The following is a 22,117-nucleotide window of genomic DNA, read 5'->3' as shown; positions in this document are numbered from 1 at the left end:
TCATTGATTTCGCTGTGAATATTTTAAAGCAGCATTCCGTATAATTGACTGCACTAAAAATAATGAATTACCATAATTGGTATTAATTAGAATAAATATATATAGTTGCGTACTCAAGCTCAAAACTTCCTCCATGATGATTTATTATCTTTAAAAAAAATAGTTTAGTGCCTTTTAATTTCTAAGTTTGCAATTAAAATATGAGTTTACCAGGACTCCTAAAGTTTTAAGTAATCAATAAAGTTTAAACTTATCCTAATATTATATATTTGGAAGCGTGCCTTATGTGTCACTAATAGAACTAGAAATTTGTAAAACCCAACTTGAACATTTTAAGCAGCGATATTAAAGCACACAAACAGCTTACATGTTAATTACATATCGCATATTAATACATTATTAATCATACGCCTAGTTGACACGCGCAACGTGTAGCAAATGTGGCAAGCACATTGCGTCAACTTGCCCAAAACTAATCATTTATGTGTATTTATATGGAGCGAATGTATGCATATCTGAACTGTAGTTGTATATATAGCTGTTTCTGCTATGAGAGGGGTGACAACACACATGAGGAAGCTACAACTGGAAAATATTCAGTGGACAGTTGGTGACAGTGGAAAATCTATCGCACTTAAGGTTATATATAGTGGCCCCAAGTCAATTCGCTGACAATGCCAACCATATTTATTTATTTTCTATTCGTGCCAGCGTCACTATATCCATCTTTTTTTCTTGGGCCCTTCTGTATGTATTCGGTATATTGGCTTCTTGTTTGTGTCATTTGCCAGCAGTTAACTCACCGAAGGTAAATAAATAAACACAAACAGTAAGGAATAACAATGAAATACCCACTACATCTTCTAGCCAAAGGGAAATTGTGGTATATAAACTAAATAATATAACGAAAAAATTCCAAAAAAGTAGTAGTATTAGGTAAATACGATACTTCGATCTTATACCAATTACCATAGAGCACAATATAAATACATATATTAGATTAACGAACAAGTTAATCAAGACCCGCAAACTACTATGATTGTGTTGTATAAAAAAATAACTTTTTGGTATACTTTAAAATTACTTTTAATAACAAGTGCAAGCACTGCATTAATCTCTTTTGATAAAAAATAGTAAAGTAAGAACTTTGTGAATTTAATGAATATTTTACAAGCATTGTGTACATTTTGGCAATATTTATGTATACATTTTATGTTCATAGAAATAAAAATAATGTTATAATCTACCTATAGTATATTCATATTCTGAATCACCATCAAATCTTGTAACAATGCTACAAAACGTTTTAATGGTACGTATAATATTCCTCACAAGATTTTTCCAATATTGATAATTAATTACCTATACGAAGATAATGATCACATAATAAGACTAATTCCCTGCTCACATAATATGTTATAGTATTATTATCTCAACTTTAGATTCAAAGCAACACCCAATATCAGAGAAATAATATACCACAATGAGTAGGGTATTATTCGCTCTCATTGTGGAATATTTTCATATAGAAAGACAAGCGGTAAGCAAGTTTAAGATCCATACCTATATAAATTTTCCTAACATAACTTCAGAATATCACATTACCAGGGAACGCTGTAATTTTTACAAAGCTACTCTCACTTATACCCTTGGAAATCGCATTTCTATGTACATCACATTCCAAGCAGGAACATTAAAAAAAACTTTCAATTTTAGTTTAAATATTTAAATATTATTGTTCAAATCAATAAATACCAGATTATATAAATATGGTTTTCTTTTATTACACATTCGTATCATCCTGACAGTTTTCTTCTCTTTTCCTTGATTAGTTGTTCCGCATTCCTTCCGAAATATACAGCATACCTTCATGATTTTTCGTATTACCATATTTTAACTTTTCTGATCGTTCTCTTATCCTTTGCTATCCTATTATCAATGTCAGACTTACATACAATACCTGTTTATGCGTAAGTTGAAACACATTAAAACACTTATAATGTTTGAATGTTGTCTGTTTTACGAGAATATCGCGTAATTATTTAGAATGTTAATAAAAGTGATTGCTCTAGCTGTATGCTGGTCTGTTTCAGTTATTTTCCAATTATAAAATTGCTAACTACCGAAGGTTTCGAAAGTATATTTTTCATAGCTTTTAACCGAAATGGAAGATATAAGTTTCATTAAACAGAGACATTTGCTTAAATATATTTTAAAAATCGCAATGTGATGTATGTATGTCAGTCTCAAAAAAAAAAAAAAAAAATAGCGGACATAAAAACTACAAAAGTGGGGTAGAATATGCCACAGTACTTGTTAGGAACTTTGGGCCAACCAAAATTGGGGGGAGAGAAAAATGCGAATTGGGAACGTGACAGGGCGAAGAAAGAAGAGGAAGAGCAACCAAATAAACTTTATTTTTAAAACTAATTGGAAAACTTAAATGTAAGATTTAATTTTGTTGTGGGAAACGAAGTATAATGTGTCTGTGTGTCTGTAGTTGGAGCCTTGACAAAGCCGAGTTTGAAGCTTCATTAAAAATTACATTGGCTCCAGGCAACAAGAGAAAATAACAAGAAAAAAGGGGCAAACGAGCAACATCTTTATTCAAAAATTATAACTGGCACACTAATATCCTGAACTGATACCATCCTTGTAATTGTCATTGTGACTTTGGCTGTGAAAATTTATAACGCAAAACACTCCAAGATATTCTCTACATAAATAGAGAAGGCCTGGATACACTGATTAACCGGAGAATGAGATATTCACGTAGGGTGTAGTAATTACCACAAAATATCTTTAACAATACTCCTTAAGCAGATTGCTTACCTGGAAATTTGTAGAGCGTCACCTCATTGCAATTTATCTCAATCAGTGTCGATGTATCGTTAGGTAGGCCAGCACACTGACACATCGAGTTTAGAGGACAGGAGTAAAGCAGGTCCTGTTGCTGACTGTTGAGCAGCACTGTTGATTCTCTCATTGGGGGCGGACCGCGGGACGATGCTTGTGCTATATTCCTTGCAATTCGAAGATGTCTTCTACCTTCAGTCGCAGGAGCACTTTTGAATCCAGTATCAGTACTATTATTGCCTCCGCCATCAAACTGCCAACAGTGTGCAGTACTGATTAGGAATGGGAGAAGAGCCAGGAAAAGTTGCATGCTGTAAAAGAAGAAATTAAATAATTTTGTGATGGAATGTCAGTTAGTCTATAACATATACTAAAAGTACTTCTTTATAAAAGGACACAAAAGTGAGAAAGCTAAAAAACAACTACAAATGCTTGTTTTTATCATAGAAATGTATTTCTTATATAACTTCTACAATTTGTAATCATAATTATAAAGTCTCTATAGTAATGGAAGGACCTGTGTCAGACAACTTTGCCTCTGAGCTTTACTATTTAATTGTACTTTTTATCGCACATTACAGAGAATATATTCCCGCATGTGGACTTCAATCACCTTCAATTTAAAATATGCCCTGGAATATTGCATATTTTCAAATGTATTAGTAAATTTATAAATATTTAACTGTTTTCCGTTATATAAATAATTACATCGAAACATCTTAAGATAAAATTTTCATTCAAAAGAATATTATTCCAAAATTATATTTTTATTTCATTATTTATGAATATTTATTTATCATTTGTTAGCAAAGAATTTTCGATAAATCTTCACTTATTTCGTATTTAATTCTTGTACTCCTCCGAACGATGAAGTTCGGTGAAAGAAACATTTCATGCAAATGAGCCATTGTCACACACAACATGCACACACGCATACTACAAAATAACACCATTCTCATTCTCATTCTCATTCTCATACCCATACTCACACACTTTAATAAGTGCGCAACCACAGCCCGTAGGGATATCCGCACAGGTACACTAGTAAAGACTTATACAGTGGGGCGGGTCTCTGGGAGAGAGAAGAAAGCACGCATATGAAACATGCTTCATGTACGTAGATGTGTGATATTTATTTGACACGCCAAGTATAAAATAACAAATAAAAACTTTGGCATAACAGACAAGGACGACGATGACGACGACTACGGCCCATTAGCACGATTGTTGAGCTTTAAGACTTCATTTGTTTGGGTGCCACTACGAACATTACGAAGGCGTACAAAACTAAAACCAAAAAACCACCACCTAACCTTTTCACGAACCTTGTACACAGTTTGTTCAACTTCACTTAGAATTTGGATAATAAAATATATGTTTTTATATATAAATAAGAATTATCTATTACCAAGCAAAGTAAAATGTATATATGTAATACAAATGTAGTTTAAATAGAAGCAAGTAAGAAAGCTACAGTCGACTCGACTCTGAGAAATTTTTTCCCTGTTTTCAATAAAAGCAAATTTCATTAATACATACTGAACTTTTTTTATTTACTTATTTTTATCATTTACTAGAAAACTCTTTCTATCACTATAAATTAAAGTAAATTCTCGATCGCTCCCTCCCTTGCTGTCTTTTTCGTGATTTTAGCTTTCTTCAAAAGCAAAAATTTCAATTAAATATCTAAAATAAAATTGATCTGCGAGCGACAATAACAAGTGCTGTAGAAAAATTACTTTTCCATCTCTGTGTTTCATACGGGCAGACAGACATTGCAAAATGGTCTGGGTTGTTGACGCTTATCAAGAATGTATACATACATAAAGTATACATATATACTTTATGGGGTCGAAGATGAATAAGATAGGTACAGTCGACTGGGTTCGACGCAAGCTATTAATTTTCAATAAAACAATATGTTTAAAATATATCAAGAATATACCGCAAAAGTATTTCTTAAATAAGTTATAAAATCTTTATCTGATCACAACCAATTTTCAGTAGTAATTATTGTATTTACCAAAAATCACAAGTGCTGACGAAAAAATTATATCTCTATATATGATAGTCTCTGAGATTCATACGGACGCACACACAGGCCGACGGACATGTCTACTCGTCTCGGCTGTATTGATGTTAGGATTGCGAAATCACACAGTTAAGGGTGACCATATTTCAATATACGTAACATACATATATAATATATATATTTTTTTTGTTTTATTTAAATTTCTTTTTCCGAACTCGTTTGTGAGTTATTAATTAATATAGTAAAAATATATATTGAAATACCAATATTAGTGAAGTTGATGGAGACCATGTTACTAATAATATAAAAAATAGTTATTTAAAATAAACAGCTACTATACATTTATTGTGATTGTGAAATATGTTTCGATTTAGTTACGGAGAGAAAATATAATATTTGTCTTTCACGTGTTTCATTTAACCAGCGCACTATGGTCCCAAATCCCGATTTGGTGGCATAAAGTCCAATATTTCATGGAAGAAAATCTGAATTTTTTTTTTATATATTTAAACTAGATACCCTAGATAGAAAGTATCAATAAATATTTTTTGTCAAAAATGCAACCTTTCAATTTTTACAGATGTTTAAGGTCAGGTGATTGAGCAGCTGATTTTTGTGACAAAATTGGCGGGAAATTTTTAATAACTTTGAGCGCTTGGCAAATCTAAACTAAACAATATTTTTCTATTATTTAAAATGGATATTGAAGTTGGAGGTATGTAAATTACGAATAATAAACACAGTTTGTGTGGTAATTTGTTTAACGTTATATATTTGTACTGTTTTGTGTTGTCCAAGGAAATCAAAAAGCTGACAAAAGTGTTCGTCTTCTGTAGAGGAAAAAAAGGTGTTCTGCGTATTTGTGCGTTGTTTAATGTATGTTAAACAATAGTAGACACTTTATATTAAATTTTAATAATAGTTTGGTTTGCGGCTTTTTGCGGCTTTTCCGATGCTTTAATTATTTAGATGTGCTTGAATTCTGTCACGCCACGTTGCTGGACGTGTGGATGGACAGCGGGCGCCACTCTTCCGCGCTGGTTGAACTTGTATTTGGTCAAATAGATTAATGTACACTGAGTGACGACAAAAAAGAGAGCAATAAATAAAAAAAAAAAAAAAATTTAAATAAAATATCACTTATACGTCATGATGTCTATATGGGCATTGGAGTAGGCGTGGTCAAACTTACTTGAAAGTTTGCTTAAATATTTAAAGTGGTCTATTAATGAAGTATGCCAAGTTTCAGCTCGATAGATGCAATATTCGATTTTATGCCACCAAATCGGGATTTGGGACCATAGTGCAGCGGGGAGTGCAGCAGTGAGTAAAATATTAACAATAAACGCTAATCGAAAATGTAACAAGTTTTTGATATTAAATAGTATATAATTGTAGTTTTACCCGTTTGGAAATGGTTTGATCAAATAACCCACATTCAGTTAAAACTAAATTGCGAAAAATAAATATGTATATAATTTACATACATGAGTATAAATCACAGTCAAAGCTGTGTGCCAAGCTGGCTAGTATATTATATCTATTTTGTATTCCAGTGCATTTAAAACTAGCATGGTGGTATATTACATGCCACTATTGCGCAAAGCACTTTTTTTGCTGATGTTTTCCGTTTATCGAGAGTTCAGAGTGCTGCGAAAAGGTCAACATCAGATAAGAAGACCAACTGGAAGTTTTTATTGCGCGTATAATACCAGCTATTTTCTCGCTCACTCGTTTGCTCATGCCGTTTAAATTATATGGTGGGTCTGCAGCTTTATATTTTTAATTTTTTTATGTCAGTGACACAGTGTCAACGAGTTACAAAACAAACAGCTGAAGTCGCAACGCAACCATCACCAATTCCAGTATCCAGTCATGCCTCCCTGCCTGCCCGTCATTTCGCCACCAACATAAATATTTTGAGACTGAATGTCCATTGAGGGGCTGCGACCCAACGCAGCCTAAGCAGAAACCCTGCGCACCACAGAAAAATTGTGAAAAACGTAACGTACATTTGGGAGCAGTTGCCTCTTTCCAGAGCTACGGCGAAAATTTGCGAGTTTGTGTGATAATAACATATGTAAGTTGCTTGTATATAAATGTATCTGAGTGTGTAAGTAGCAAAGAGGTTTTAAATTTAGCCCATAAGCTGCCGGTTCCATGGCGGGAGCTAGTGGAACTGAACGCAACACAGAGCACTCAGGCAGACATGACTTCTTTTGGTCAAATTTAAAGCTAAGGCCAAAGTTTCTGAACATGCGGGTTCACCATATTATGTAGGTGAGTAAATGCGTTTGAGTTAGTATCTCTGCGAAGCGTTAATAATCAGAAATTCGCTTTAGAATGTAAAATTAAATCAACTTTCTTAATCAGACATTATTTTCGGAAATTTCGAAAAGAAAATTTCTTAGATGCAACAAATGCTGATCACCTATATTTTCTTTTATTTTTATCAGCTCTATTTGAACTATTTATAATTGGGAAATATTTTTGTGCTAACTGGAAATGTATCTATAATATATGAAGACAGACGATAGATATAACATAATCTGTCGTCTTATCTACCACCGACTTTTTGAGTTTTGTTACCCGCACATTTAAAATAAAGAATAAAAAGATAACTTTGGTATACACAATAAAGAAAATTTGTTTGCAATCAGATGAAAAACTTGTAACTTATTCAAGAAAAAATGCTATATGGCATTCACTCAATATATTGATATTTTCGCACTTTTTCGTTTTATTGAAAATGTGTAGCAAGAAACAAGTAACGGACGAGCAGACTCTACCTTATCTTTACTGAACACAATGCACATACATATTAATGCGTCAAAAAGATTGAATATATAGTAGTATGAATGCATTTGCTCTTTTAGTCAATTAACATTAAAGCAAGTAAGAAAGCAAGGGTCCAATGTGCTCGATTCTAAAATATATAATATAAACAAAAATTACTTAAATATACCAAAGGCTATATTTAGTATATCTATATACTACGAGTATAACATTAAAAACACCATAGAGTGCAAATGATGGTCAAAGAATTCAATTAATTATTTAAGCAATTATTTCTTAAATAACTATTTTATCTGATCACATCTTCGCTTGCTATTCGATTTTCCTTCTGTCTGTTACATACATTTCCTGCCGGCACCCTGTGGGTAGCGGGTATAAACATTTGTTGAGCAAGTGGCACAAGAAATAGAAAGCTATTTCGAAACTTGAATTTTGTTTTTATTGCTTAGGCTTCATATACGAAATAAGATTCAGGCAATGTCAAGCATTTATACACACATATGTTACATAACATAAACACGGAATGATTTTCAACAAACCCCAAAGCACAAACGCACATGCGCGCTCCAAGCTTTCTGTCCAAGTTATATGTATGTCAAAATCAAAGGTCCCTTTGTGTTATGTACATATAACAATTGAAATTATGTGTTTAAGGGTTTTAACTGAGCCTAATAAAATACAAATAAAATAAAGAATAAAAAAAATGGCACAACACACAAAAGCAAATCGGAAATGTTTCAACCCACTGTGGTCCGGACGTCGTTTTTATACCCGCTACCCATAGGATAGAAGGGTTTTATAACTTTGTGCCAGCAGGAAATATATGTAACAGGTAGAAGGAGGCATCTCCGACCCTATAAAGTATATATATTCTTGATCACCATCCTCAGCCGAGACGATCTAGCCATGTCCGTCTGTCCGTATATCCGTATGAAACAGCATTTGTTATGTTTGCATGCAGATCAAGTTTGTTTCAAATTTTTTTGCCACGCCCACTTCCGCCCCGCAATCAACAAAAGTCGAGCTGCGAATTTTGGTGTTTACAATAATAACAATAGTAGTTATGATTCCTTAAAATTTGGTTGCGATCAGATAAAAGTTGTGGAAGTTATTAAAAAAATACTTTTGTATGGGCAAAAAAGCCTACTTCCTAAGGCTCTAAATTGAATTGGCTGACAATCTGGTATATTGTGCCGTTTATGGTATATTTTGAATGTGGTACTATATCGGTATACCAAATATACAATTTGTAGTATCTTTGTAGTATTTTCAGTATATTTTCAAAAGAATACCGCAATACTTTGCGTTCCGATCAGCTTTCATCATTGCTGGCTTACAACTACTATATACCATAATGTACCCATGTCCCAACAGTACATAAAGTATTGGTCTCAGTTTTCAAATTAACATTAAAAAAAAAAACGTTTCAGAAACACGAAATAAAAGAAAACAAGTTAGAAAGCTACAGTCGAGTGTGCTGGACTGTGAGATACCCGCTACCCACTATGACTAAAATAAAAATAATATACCAAAATAGTCTACTACAAAAATTCTAAAAATATACAAAAGGATATATTTGATATATCGATATATTACCACATTCATAATATACCATCACTGTAAAATATACTAGATATATACAATAACAACTATAGTAATTGTGATTCCTGAAAATTTGGCTGCGATCAGATAAAAATTGTGGAAGTTATTAAAGAAATACTTTTGTATGAGCAAAAACGCCTACTTACTAGGGGTCTTAGCTGCTTTGGCTTACAATCTGGTACATTGTGCCGCCTATGGTATATTTTGAACGTGGTACTATATCGATACACCAAATATACATTTTACTATATTTTTATTATTTTTGGAAGAATATTTTGAGAAGAATACCGCAATATTTTTCTTTTAATAAAATGGGTAGCGGGTATCTCACAGTCGAGCACACTCGACTGTAACTTTCTTACTTATTTTTAAATGTAACATGTGGACCACAGTGCAACCTTAGTATTGTTTGCTTTGTTTTGCTTTGAGCCTTATTATATATATTATATATATATAGTAATATATATATCTCCAGAATAATTTCTCGTACGTGACAAACACTCATAATTATTCCCCTATCTCCCAGATTTTTTCCCACAAGTCATATCATAAACATAAACACTTGTCGCGACGGCACCAACTGTCACAAACAAAAGATCCTATTACATTGGCGATCGTGCCACTTCCAAAAATCCAAAGTCCATTAAAATTTTCCATTTGCAACTTGAGGACTCAGCATTACTGCACTAACACAAACACAAAACATCACACGTATGTTAGCTTTAAGTCGTAATAAGAACTTTCATGTTAAAGCTCAGCATATTGTGAGTTTAGTTTTTAAAGACACTTTCCTCGCCTAAGACGCGTAGCCCGCAAGCTTATAAATAACAATAAAGTAGTCTACTAAGTAAACAAAAATAAATCCTTGCGTTTTTATTTTTATACCCGCTACCCATAGGGTAGAAGGGTATTATAACTTTGTGCCGACAGGAAATGTATGTAACAGGTAAAAGGAGGCATCTCCGACCCTATAAAGTATATATATTCTTGATCAGCGTCAACAGCCGAGACGATCTAGCCATGTCCGTCTGTCCGTCTGTGTGTCTGTGTGTCTGTGTCCGTCCGTCTGTCCGTATGAACACCTAGATCTCAGAGACTACGAGAGATAGAGCTATAATTTTTTTTCGACAGCATTTGTTATGTTTGCACGCAGATCAAGTTTGTTTCAAATTTTTGCCACGCCCACTTCCGCCCCCGCAAATCAAAAAAATCGAATAACAAGCGTAATTTTAAAGCTAGAGTTGCAAATTTTGGTACATATAATAACAACTATAGTAGTTATGATTCCTGATTCCTTTGGTTGCGATCAGATAAAAATTGTCGAAGTTATAAAAGAAATACTTTTGTATGGGCAAAAACGCCTACTTATAAAGGTCTTAGTTACTTTGGCTGACAATCTGGTATATTGAGCCGTCTATGGTATATTTTGAATGCGGTACTATATTGATATACCAAACATACCATTTGGTATATTTTTAGTATTTTTTAAGTATTTTCGGTATATTTTCAAAATGATACCGCAATATTTTGCCTTTATTAAAAATGGGTAGCGGGTATCTCACAGTCGAGCACACTCGACTGTAACTTTCTTACTTGTTTTTTACAAGTAACATATAATTATATATATTTTTTTATCACTTACTATGAATACAAGAAATAATTAAGAAAATTACAATCGCGAGTGCTTGCCTGTCAGATACCCTCTACACAATTTCAATATAACCAAACCTGTATGAAAGATGCAGTTTCTTTAAAATATTCATTTATACGACTGGCAGATTGAGGGACTTGACTTCTGCCATTGATTAACGTACCTTTTTATATATTTTTTATGGATGGGGAGATGCGTGATTTTTTCATGTTGGCACAAAGCTGTAATACCTTTCTACTCTATGGGCAGCGGGGATAAAAAGAGTCAAGGGGAGGCGCCATTTAAAACAACTCTTGCAAATCCAAAGGCTTGACAGCAACGGTTAAAGCAAACACAATAAAACAATGATTTTTGCATGTGTGTGTTATAATGAATACGGTATATACACAATAACACATGTGTTGTATATTTTACGCTAGTAATTGAGATTAACCATTTTAAAAAAGCAGTCGCTTGATATTTTACAAGCCCGTACGACCCTTACACATATGGACGAATAGTCAAAAGCATACAACAAACGCATCACATAAATTTAAAAACTCATGTATTGTGATAACGCCCCACACCCCACAATTATACCATTTTGTGGGGACCGTCAATCCTAAAGTATAAAGTCGTGGTCATCATCTGGGTCAATGCAGAACTTGCATGTAATTCGTTAAAATAATTGTAAACTTTGCGTCTTTATTAATAACAAAACTTGAATAATTTAATTGCTACTACCCTCATGCAATTGGTGCTGATGTTAATGCTGTTATTATTGCTGACGTTGTCGCCAGCGTTATTTCAATGGAAATGCAGCCATTTCATTTACAAAAGCTACTGTGGACGCAACGAGTAGTTCGTGCTGTAATTATAGGCGAATTGAATACTATAATTCAATACGCACATAGGGTATCACAACTCTAGGCAATAACAACTCTAAAGCTTTGTATCATATACGAAAAAAGAGACATGAAATATACCGAAGCATATATTTGGCATATTGATATAGAATAATATTTAAAATATACTATAGTACAAAATATACCAGATTGTCAGCCGAAGTAACTAATCGGGTGGATTGCAGTAGGAGTATTTAGCCATACAAAAGTATTTCTTAAACAACTTTTAAAATTTTTCCCGATCGCAACCAAATTCTTAAGAATCATAAATACTGTAGTTATTGTTGTATGTTTCAAAAGTACGCACGATTTACGGGATGAAAGCGTTATAATCGTTAAATTGTACCATATATATATACCTGCAATTACTGAATATATACTTTAAAATTATTTTAAAGAATACAAAATATTGTCTACTGTGCAGGTGTTTTTTGCAATTTTAAATTATTTCATCCAGATCTTTTTGAAATTTTTATCTGATCGCTATCTTTTCGATTTGACTTCACGAAATTTAGCGTGACAAAATTCTAAAAGAAACTTGATCTGCGTGTACTTTGGTTATCATTAAAAAATATTTTGCATTCTTGCTCAAATTTCGGTTTGGGACCAATAAATTATTCTTTTAGTTGTATCGTGTACAAAACAATTTTTGATAAATTATGCGAAATATAAAATTCATCAAATCGTGTCTTTCTGTATAATTACACACCTTAAGCACAAACGAATTTTATTTGGAAAATTGACATTTTTAAAATTAGTTAATTTTTTCATTCATGACGTACAAGTGACCCGTTGCACACCATAAAATATATGGCAATGTGTTTAGCATAAAACATGTGTATATGTCTTGAATTGTCTTTTAAGTTAGCATATACATATCATATGTGTGAATTGGCAAAACTACAAACGCGTAATTGCTTAGGTTTTGAACAAGCGCACATTTGCTTGGTCATCATCTGTTTGGCGTTCTCAACATAAGTTTTGCAGTGTCATTTGCTTGATAAGTATTCCCTGCATACATACATACATACATGACTGACGACGCCTCACGTGCGACACGACGCAACCTGCCACGCCCATCTATCCTAACCCCAGCTCCAACTTGGTAGTTTGCGCTGTTGTGAGTGAGAATGTGTGCGTGTGTATTTTGTACATATGTACGTACATACCTATACATATATACATATGTATGTGTAGGTGTGGCTGTGTTGCAGTAGTTGTTTGGTGGCGTTTGGCTGTTGCTCATAAACAATTCATGTGTTTTCTAAACAGTTCAATTTAATTTTAGTGCCGCGGGTGCGAAATTGCTCCTCAATTATTAAGGCAAAGAATTATTAGAACGGGGACTAAATCAAGCGGTTGAAGGCCTCTCGAGCAAAGGGTTGGCTATTAACATGCCCGGTCAACATGCCAAATTCGCGTATCTGTTGCAACTGCAGGTGCGGAACAAAGTAAAATGTTTGGATCGAGCTTAATTCAGTTTCGGGGTTTTACCGTTTTGGTACATAATTGCGGAACAACTCAAAGATAAATTACGCAAACCCAAAACTTTGACCTAAGCGCCGTTTCCGTGAGTAAGATTAATGATGCGGCAATTGCCAACCAAATAAACGGCAACTATCCCAGCAATAATAACAACAACAGCAGCGCCAAGTTGAACAACTTTATGGGATTTGAATCAAGGGATGGTTATAGCCATGAGCGAGTTGAGTGGGTTGAGTAGTTAAAAGGCAACAGCAAAATCATTTTAGCGGCAGGTCGGTGAAGGGAGCACCACATGTGGCCTGGACACGCGTCTAGGTGAGAATGGGCGAAAATTTATAGATGAGTACTTTGTGCATACATACACACCGCAAACCCACACTCAACACGCTCAGATAAAGATACATAGACACATATTGTATATTATACATATTTATGTATTCCTCTAGTGAGTCTTTCAATACATGATACATTTATTGCTTTAACATAAACTTGAGCAATAAATTTTATTTTTATTGTTCAGACTTCGACAGCATGACTGACTGTTCAACGACATACAGACGGATGGAGAGCGATAGAACGAAGGGATCCAGCACATAAACATAAGTTGACTCTATTTGATAAGGTGTTGGGTGAAGGGTGTCAAAGGCTTAGTTATGACCCAAAAGGATCACGAAAGGCGTTTCCGAAATTGGAAAACGATAAAAGACACTTTAATGAACTGAGTGCGGTCATGATTTAAGCCACCAGGCATGGAAATTCTAAGTATCAAATCTCTATTAGATGGATTTAAACATACATATATACTTTTGATTTCTTAAATAGAAAAGAAATGGCAAATAAAGAGTCCAATTAATTTAAATCGTTCTGAAGGATAAATATAACTTGTTCTTTCCGAACAACTTTTTTATGAATCGGCTTTCGTTTCCAGGCGTAAAATAAAACTTTAGGCGTAGTTAAAATTACCAAAATGTTACGAATTTTTGGCATGATTTGACCTAATCACGTGACACATTAAGCAGGGAACAAAAAGAAAATATTATTTTAATATCTTAATGCGTTTAATTTACGAGTAAATGCCATGCAGAGCGTTTGAATTTGTGTGTCAACGTGAATGTGTATGAGTAAGTGTATAATTATTGTGTGGAACCTCGCGAGTATGGAAATATTAAATATTCGGTCAAGTATATAATCAAATTGAAAATTGGAGCATCAGCCAAAGCGAAAATGTTTCATTATTATGCTAGGATTAACTTGAAATCCTTAGCATTGAGGTGTTTCTCGTCTTCGCCCACAATCTATGTTAAACACTTGAACCCTAATAGAAAAGTTTATTTTGAGGTTATATATACACATATTTTGTTTTATATGTAAATATGTTGCTAAGAGCAGTTTACAATCCTCAACCACGGAAATTCTCTAGTTAATCTTGGTAATACAGCGTTGGTGTGGTCGTGCTTGTTATAATCGGAATTTGTTTATTAAACTTGCAAGATGTCTCAGCTACACCCTGAGCTCAATTGTCAACTTTCAGTAACAAGTAACAAGTAATTAAATTTTAAGTGGATATTAAACATATTAAATTATTAAATAAATTATTATATATTATATTTTCTCTAATGTTATGAAATTTTTGGTTAACATATTTCTATCATACGAAATTTTCATAATTCAACCCATCTTCGGTAAAGAAACAAACCGATGCTCGAAAAGTTTTGAATCCTTTCATATTTGTGTAAGGGTTTCCCAAAACGATTTTATATTTCATAGTATATTTATTCCTGTTAATTATAGGGTAGAAAACTATTATAAGGAAAAGAATGTAACAGGCAATTTCCAATCCCATATTCTATATATACAAAGCTGTTCCATTAAACATCAACTAAATGCTGCAAAGCTGAAATTTGTATTGACATGCCGTCAATTGAATCAGTTTCTCGGACTTATTGGATTGCTCTTCATTTCAAAATTGACGCTTTCACAGTTTTAATAGGTATTAATCAATTAATTCTTACAATCAACTCATATTACTTTCACAATAAGAAATTCGTAAATTAAATTCAATTCATAATTAATTAATAAATAATTATGCAAATCTGTTCGTCAATGTCCTACTATGTATAGGTTATACAAGGTAATCAGTGTTGTTTGTATACAGAAAAAAATGTCTAAAATCATGGGTTTGGTCCTAGTACCTAGAATGTTGGTCTGAAGGGTACGTCAAGAACATGAACATGCTAAAGCTAGAAAACACATCTTGATTTCAAGATCATTTAATATGAATAAAAAATCTTATAGTTTTAAGACCAAAAATCTAATTATAAGATAAAAAAATATTATTTTGTACAATTTTATTCTTACTACGTTTTTTATTCTATTACCGTTGTACGATTTTTAATTAGAGCATTCTGTTTTCTGAAATATTTATAATTTTGGCAGTATTTGAACCCAAGAACCCCTCCTCTTCTTAGACTGCAATTGAGAATGATCGCGACAGCTCCAAGTACTGAGCTATGCACGAAAACACTCAAATTTAAATGAAAACCTTATAGGAATTTTGATAGAATACAAAGTTTTGTAGCTTAAATACAGAATTTTTGGTTTTATTTTTAAAATTTTGCCTTTTGAGGACTATTGTGTTTAGTTTGAAGAATATGTTCTTAAAGTGGTCTTATTACAACAATAAATTTTTAAGACGAAATAATGATTTTAATTTTAGAACTTGGTTTTTTGGTAGGATAGAAAGAAATGTTTCTGCAGGAAATGTTACAGGCAGAAGGAGTCATCTACTTCCACGATAAAGTACGAGTATAGATATTCTTGATCAGCGTCAACAGCCGACACAATGTAGATCTCAGAAAATATAAGTCATTTAACATAGTCAGGAACAATGATTTCTTGTGCTTAAGACTGATGCCGGAACTGTCCTTTGTATACCAAAAACCTGCAATAACCCAAACATTGCTACAACTATATATAAAGTGCTAGTGTATGGTAATAATTTTTAAATTCAATACGTGAGGCAAGGTAATAGTTGGGACCACATGTGAACGAAACTTCTTATCGAGGACAATTGATGATTAGGAAATGCCAACGACTGCAGCAGAAGCTACTGTGGACAAAAATGATTGTTAATGATATCCTTATAAAATGAAAAGGCAAAATATGCAGAATTTGAATATTATTTGCCTGAATTAGGATGAGTTTCCTTCCGGATTTTTCTCAAACTCATGAAACCGCACGGCGATCAAAGTTTTTGGGGCAATATAAGAGATTAAAACCAAAACGATAAGGAATTGAAGGCTACCGGAACTTTAGTATATTTCGAAAACTGAGAAGCTAACTCGTGTATTTCTTACAAGTGTAATGCGTGTGAGGGGAATAAAATAACCAACTTATAAGGAAAAATATTAAATTTGTATGTTATAGCAACACATCCGACTGCATTTCTTAAAAACAAGTACCGAGTATTTCACAGTCGAGCACACTCGACTGTCGGTTTTTGCTCATACTATCGGCATAAGAACATGCATATGTACATATGTTTGTATGTGTACTATTTTCAGTCTCGAAAAATGTACATACTTTTTTCTGCTTCATTACGTCGCGTCTTCCTGTTGTCAGTTTCTCTTTTCGTTTCGTTTAACATTTGTCACTTTTATAGCCGCATGTGTGTGTAAATGTGAACATGCATATGTACTCATGTTATATAGGTCGGTCTGCATATTTGTACGAAATGCCTCGCAACTGTCCAGCTCAATTTTGACACTTCTTTTTTTGTTTTTTATTTCTATGTTGCCTAGATTGCCAGCTCTTAGATACCGTCTTCTGTTATTATAGTTGTTATTGTTTCTGTTTTTCTTGTTGTTCTCGCTGGCATTTTATAAACATCTGCTGCCAGCTCCCGTGTACATCAGTCAGTCTCGTTACAACTTGATTTATGGTTCAGTTAATATGGCGTCATTTCGTTCGACATCTGTCTTTATCTCTATGTTATATTGTGTATCCTGTCACTTGGGACCTGACAAATGTCATGTTCAAATTTTTCGACTTTTAAAAGTGGAAAACGTTATTGAAGAAATATTATAGCTTTTTATAGAATATAATGATTCAATGCGATAATTGATATAAAAATTCAAATGATGGTGTCGGAAGAAATAATTCGAAATACAGAAAAATGTGTCTATCCCTCACAGAACTAAATGTACAAAGCATTTGTTTTCGTTTGTTGCCGTTTACCGGCTACTCAAATGACTAACAAATAAGTTAGCTAATACAAACTCAATTGAATTCTATTTTCAGCATTGAATTGGAATAACATTATCGCACAGCATCATTGAACACCAGACCCAACTCCCAATGAAAATCTGAATACGTTTATTGAGCTAATCATAAGAACGCTAATGGAACTTATTGGCAATGTATGAAGTACGCTCTTAACCTTTTCGCCTGATTGATTTAATCAACTTTATTATGTTCTTCTATTTAGGTTTGATGTTTTTGCCATGTTTCAATTAGGATATGAGCAAATCTTGGTCGTCTACTCGCACATCGAACAAAGGGCATAGATTCCTTGACTTTGGAATTTATGTGACTAATTGCAAAGCATTTGACAAATAAGAAGTTTAACTATAGACGCAACACATTACCGTCATATTGATCCTATGTGGACATTGATAAGAAGTTCTAGGGTGCATATAGTATTCAACGTGATCATAATAATAATAAATTACTAATACCCAAGGCTCACCGAAATAATTATGCAAAAATGTATCTTCAGACGTATGCGAAATGTCTTTGTGAGTTTGTAGTTTAATAAAAAAAAACAATGTTTTGAGTTTCTTATTTTTAATCATTCGATAAAAAATTAAAAATGATAATATAATATGATGATAGCGCCGAGGAAGACAATTGAGATGATTAGAAAGATGACCTGCTTGTTGTTGTTCAAATTACGCAAGATGTCATTGCTCAAGTGCCGAGATAGACAGGTGACAAAGCGCACAGATGCCGCACATCTACAGCGAATCATGGATTTCAAAGTACCCACAAGATACACACACACGCACACATACACTTTTCTACATATTGTATTATTTTCAATAAGCAAGCGACATATTGATAACAAAAGCTTTGAAATATATCCATTCCCTCTCCACCAAACCAACGGAATATGGCATCAGGCAGCGCTATGTGAAGAAAATATTGAATATTCCTCAGTACACACACACACACACACACACAAATTCAGCTACACACATACAGACACACAAAGAAACAAGGAGCTCGTAACATAAAACATTTTGAAATTGTGAAAAAATTGTATGGATTTGACATTGTATTGCATTTTGTATTCTTCGCGTGTGGGTTGGTTGCTGGGGGCTTGATTGCTTCGTTGCTTGGTTGGGTGCTTGCTTTGTTGGAGTAGAAGCGTCATTGAACATATGCTGATTTGTCTGATAATACCGTGGGACTAGACTACAGACTATCTATTATATAAAAATGGAGCCGGCAAGTGACCTGATGTCGTCTTGATATGAATATGAAAACTGTCCTGCAATGCAATGTTACCGCAAAAATCCTTTTAAAACCTGCAAACCTACAGTCAGCGCCACAAAAAAAAAGCCGCACTTTTAAGGGTTACGAATTTTAAACTTTCAGGGCCTGTGGTTCCATTATATGATTGCGGATTCGCTCAATTTTTTTTTAACAAGTTAACTGATGGTATGTTAATAAAAGTGCATACCAATTTTTATTTTAAATTTGTTTTTAATATTAAAAAAAATGTTGTTTTTGGTTTCACCCTAGTTTTAGCGACTTTTCACTATTATGGCAAACTTAATGAAAAAAATCATAAAAGTTATAATAATGAAAAAATTCAACAAAAACTATTTTTTTCCAATTGAACACCTTACTAACTATAAAAAAAATTTAAATCTAGGCAATTTAACATTAGACATATTTTTTTAATTTAACTTAATACTTAGAAATGCCGCCTTTGGCCTTAATTACAGACTTTACCCTATGGAGCATAAAATCGTAAATGGAACACAATTATTTCTTTGTTATATCGTATATCCATATTTTTTCTATACTTTGTTTTAGCTCATCCATAGTTTTGGGCTTTCGCTTTCTTTTTTTGGCCCCCATATAGGCCCCAACATTCTCGTTTGGACTAAGGTCTGGGCTGTTTCCTGGCCAATCTAAGGACTTAATGCCCAATTCTTTCTTCAAATTGGACTGATTCTGAATGGTCAAGAGTGCTATTTTCAGATGAGTCCAAATTTAATCTCATTGGATCTGATGGAATTCTCAAGGTGCGCCGTAGACGTGGGTAACGGTTTTCTGAAAATTACTGCATAGCCACAGTAAAGCATTCACCGTATGTTATGGTATGGGGATGCATATCCAAATATAAAACGGAATCAATTTTAATGGTTCAGGGTATGATCAATGCAGAAAAATACAAAGAAATAATTTTAAGTGGAGTTGTGCCTAGCATTGAGTCCATAAGTGAAGAAGAAGAAGAACCCATTTTTCAGGATGATTCTGCACCTTGCAATCGAGCGCGATCTGTGAGTTACTCAGTGTCCGATTGTTACCAAAACAACTTATTCAGATAAATCGAACATTTTTCTATCTAAAAATAATAAATTTGAAGAAAGAATTGGGCATTAAGTCCTTAGATTGGCCAGGAAACAGCCCAGACCTTAGTCCAAACGAGAATGTTGGGGCCTATATGGGGGCCACAAAAAAAGAAAGCGAAAGCCCAAAACTATGGATGAGCTAAAACAAAGTATAGAAAAAATATGGATATACGATATAACAAAGAAATAATTGTGTTCCATTTACGATTTTATGCTCCATAGGGTAAAGTCTGTAATTAAGGCCAAAGGCGGCATTTCTAAGTATTAAGTTAAATTAAAAAAATATGTCTAATGTTAAATTGCCTAGATTTAAATTTTTTTTATAGTTAGTAAGGTGTTCAATTGGAAAAAAATAGTTTTTGTTGAATTTTTTCATTATTATAACTTTTATGATTTTTTTCATTAAGTTTGCCATAATAGTGAAAAGTCGCTAAAACTAGGGTGAAACCAAAAACAACATTTTTTTTAATATTAAAAACAAATTTAAAATAAAAATTGGTATGCACTTTTATTAACATACCATCAGTTAACTTGTTAAAAAAAAATTGGGCGAATCCGCAATCATATAATGAAACCACAGGCCCTGAAAGTTACAAATTCGTAACCCTTAAAAGTGCGGCTTTTTTTGTGGCGCTGACTGTACAACATTTTTGTTCGACATGCAAATGAGCGTATATATTATGGTTCTTCCTTTATTTGTTTTTTTCTTCCTTCATTGATGTCACATACCACTAGCGAAACCTCACTGCAAGCACCTACAACTAACCCCTATCACCACCTCCTCAACACTCTCTATTTCTTATTCTATCCTAGCTTCTTTTGCAGTCTCCAAATACTCATTTTCTATAAGACTTAAATTTGCATTTGACACATGTTGGACAACGACAGCGCCAACAGAAACGTTGATGAGAACGTCAAAAACAAAAAACAACAATGATAACCCTTTGCGAATACAACGAAAGGTGGAAAAAATGGAACAAGCATTCAATAGGTCGAAGAATACCTGTGTATACCATAGAGCATAAAAACAGTCGGATGTGTCCCCCTCACAACAACCATTGCATAAAATAAAAATAAGTAAGAAAGCTAGCGTCGAGTGTGCTCGACTGTGAGATACCAGCTATCCATTCACACTAAAAGCAAAACAAATATAGCAAATTAAAATACTGAAAAATGGTTTCTAAATAACGATGGTTATATTTGGTATATCTATTATATAAACTACAAAATGTGCCAGATTATCAACCAAAACAGTACCACAGTTTCTTGCCATATTCAATAAATTCTCTAATTTTTATCTGATGGCAATTTTCAGGAATCATAAAGACTGTAGTTATGAAAAATCTTGCTTTTCTTCAAAATTAAGCTTGCTACTCAATTTGCGATGACGAAAGTGGGTGAGGCTAAATTATAAAACAATTTTGACGTGCTTGCAAAAATAAGGAGTGATGTCGAATAAAAAATATAGCCAGTCTCTGAGATCTAGGTATTATGCGCACCGACATACCTATATCGTCTCGGTTGTTGACGCTGATCAAGAATATATATACTTTATGCAGTAGGAGATGGCTCCTACTGCCTGCAGGAACAATGGTATAATACCTTTCTACCCTATAGGTAACGGGTGTAAAAGCTTTTGTTAGTTGTATAGATTCATAAAACCGATTGACTAGACTGTTCGCTGTTTAAAATGTTGACAGGCACATTATTTGGTAACCGCGATGTTATGTGATTTCTCTATTCCAACACGAAAGAAGCCTTAGTCGCTGGCATTCTATAAGATAGTATAGAAATGGACGTACAGATAAGCAAAGTTAACCAATTGATTAACATTCAACAAACCAAGGGAATCGTTGTTACGTGCTACTTTGGACTTCGTACGTAAATCTTTAATAAATATGTATATACACTACCAGTCTGGTAGAAAAGTTTCTGCCTGAAGGGGAAAAAATGTTAGCTTCCTATAAAATATAAGTAACAGATCCTAATTACGATGGTGTAACCAATTAATAAATACAATTTTATTTTTCTATTCCAAAATAAAAACTACTGCAAAAACAAACACATGTACATGTATATACAAAAATTTCATCGAAGACAAGCATATTTTAAAATTTAACAAAGTTAAAATTTGTACATATATCAAAATACACCGCTGGTAAAGCTG

General features: G+C 33.4%; 1 protein-coding gene and 2 long non-coding RNA genes across 9 annotated transcripts in view; 2 read left to right on the top strand and 1 right to left on the bottom strand.

Moving 5' to 3' along the window:
* Nucleotides 1–22,117, bottom strand: part of LOC132796444 (chaoptin) — a 60,367-nt gene that overhangs the window by 15,377 nt on the left and 22,873 nt on the right. For all 4 annotated transcript variants that reach the window (XM_060807635.1, XM_060807626.1, XM_060807620.1 and 1 more), the window contains exon 2: nt 2,833–3,167. In XM_060807635.1, coding sequence (XP_060663618.1) covers nt 2,833–3,166 — 334 coding nt within the window. In that variant the 5' untranslated portion in view covers nt 3,167. The remainder of the gene's footprint in view (nt 1–2,832; nt 3,168–22,117) is intronic.
* LOC132798824 (uncharacterized) lies at nt 5,501–5,979 on the top strand. 2 transcript variants are annotated; one of them, XR_009633978.1, is made up of 3 exons: nt 5,501–5,603; nt 5,687–5,764; nt 5,858–5,979. It is a non-coding gene; the product is annotated as an uncharacterized LOC132798824 (long non-coding RNA). The 2 variants fall into 2 exon arrangements; XR_009633977.1 differs by having other exon boundaries at nt 5,811–5,979.
* Nucleotides 10,078–18,086, top strand: LOC132796480 (uncharacterized). Of its 3 annotated transcripts, none has more exons than XR_009633566.1 (3): nt 10,078–10,221; nt 17,606–17,724; nt 17,793–18,086. It is a non-coding gene; the product is annotated as an uncharacterized LOC132796480 (long non-coding RNA). The 3 variants fall into 3 exon arrangements; XR_009633565.1 differs by lacking the exon at nt 10,078–10,221 and adding an exon at nt 17,330–17,507 and having other exon boundaries at nt 17,606–17,731; XR_009633564.1 differs by lacking the exon at nt 10,078–10,221 and adding an exon at nt 17,336–17,507.

Source organism: Drosophila nasuta, chromosome 2L (assembly GCF_023558535.2).
Source record: "Drosophila nasuta strain 15112-1781.00 chromosome 2L, ASM2355853v1, whole genome shotgun sequence".
In the NCBI taxonomy this organism is placed as follows: Eukaryota; Metazoa; Arthropoda; class Insecta; order Diptera; family Drosophilidae; genus Drosophila; species Drosophila nasuta.
Note: the sequence above shows the minus strand (reverse complement) of the source record. Positions and strands in the feature narration are given on the sequence as shown.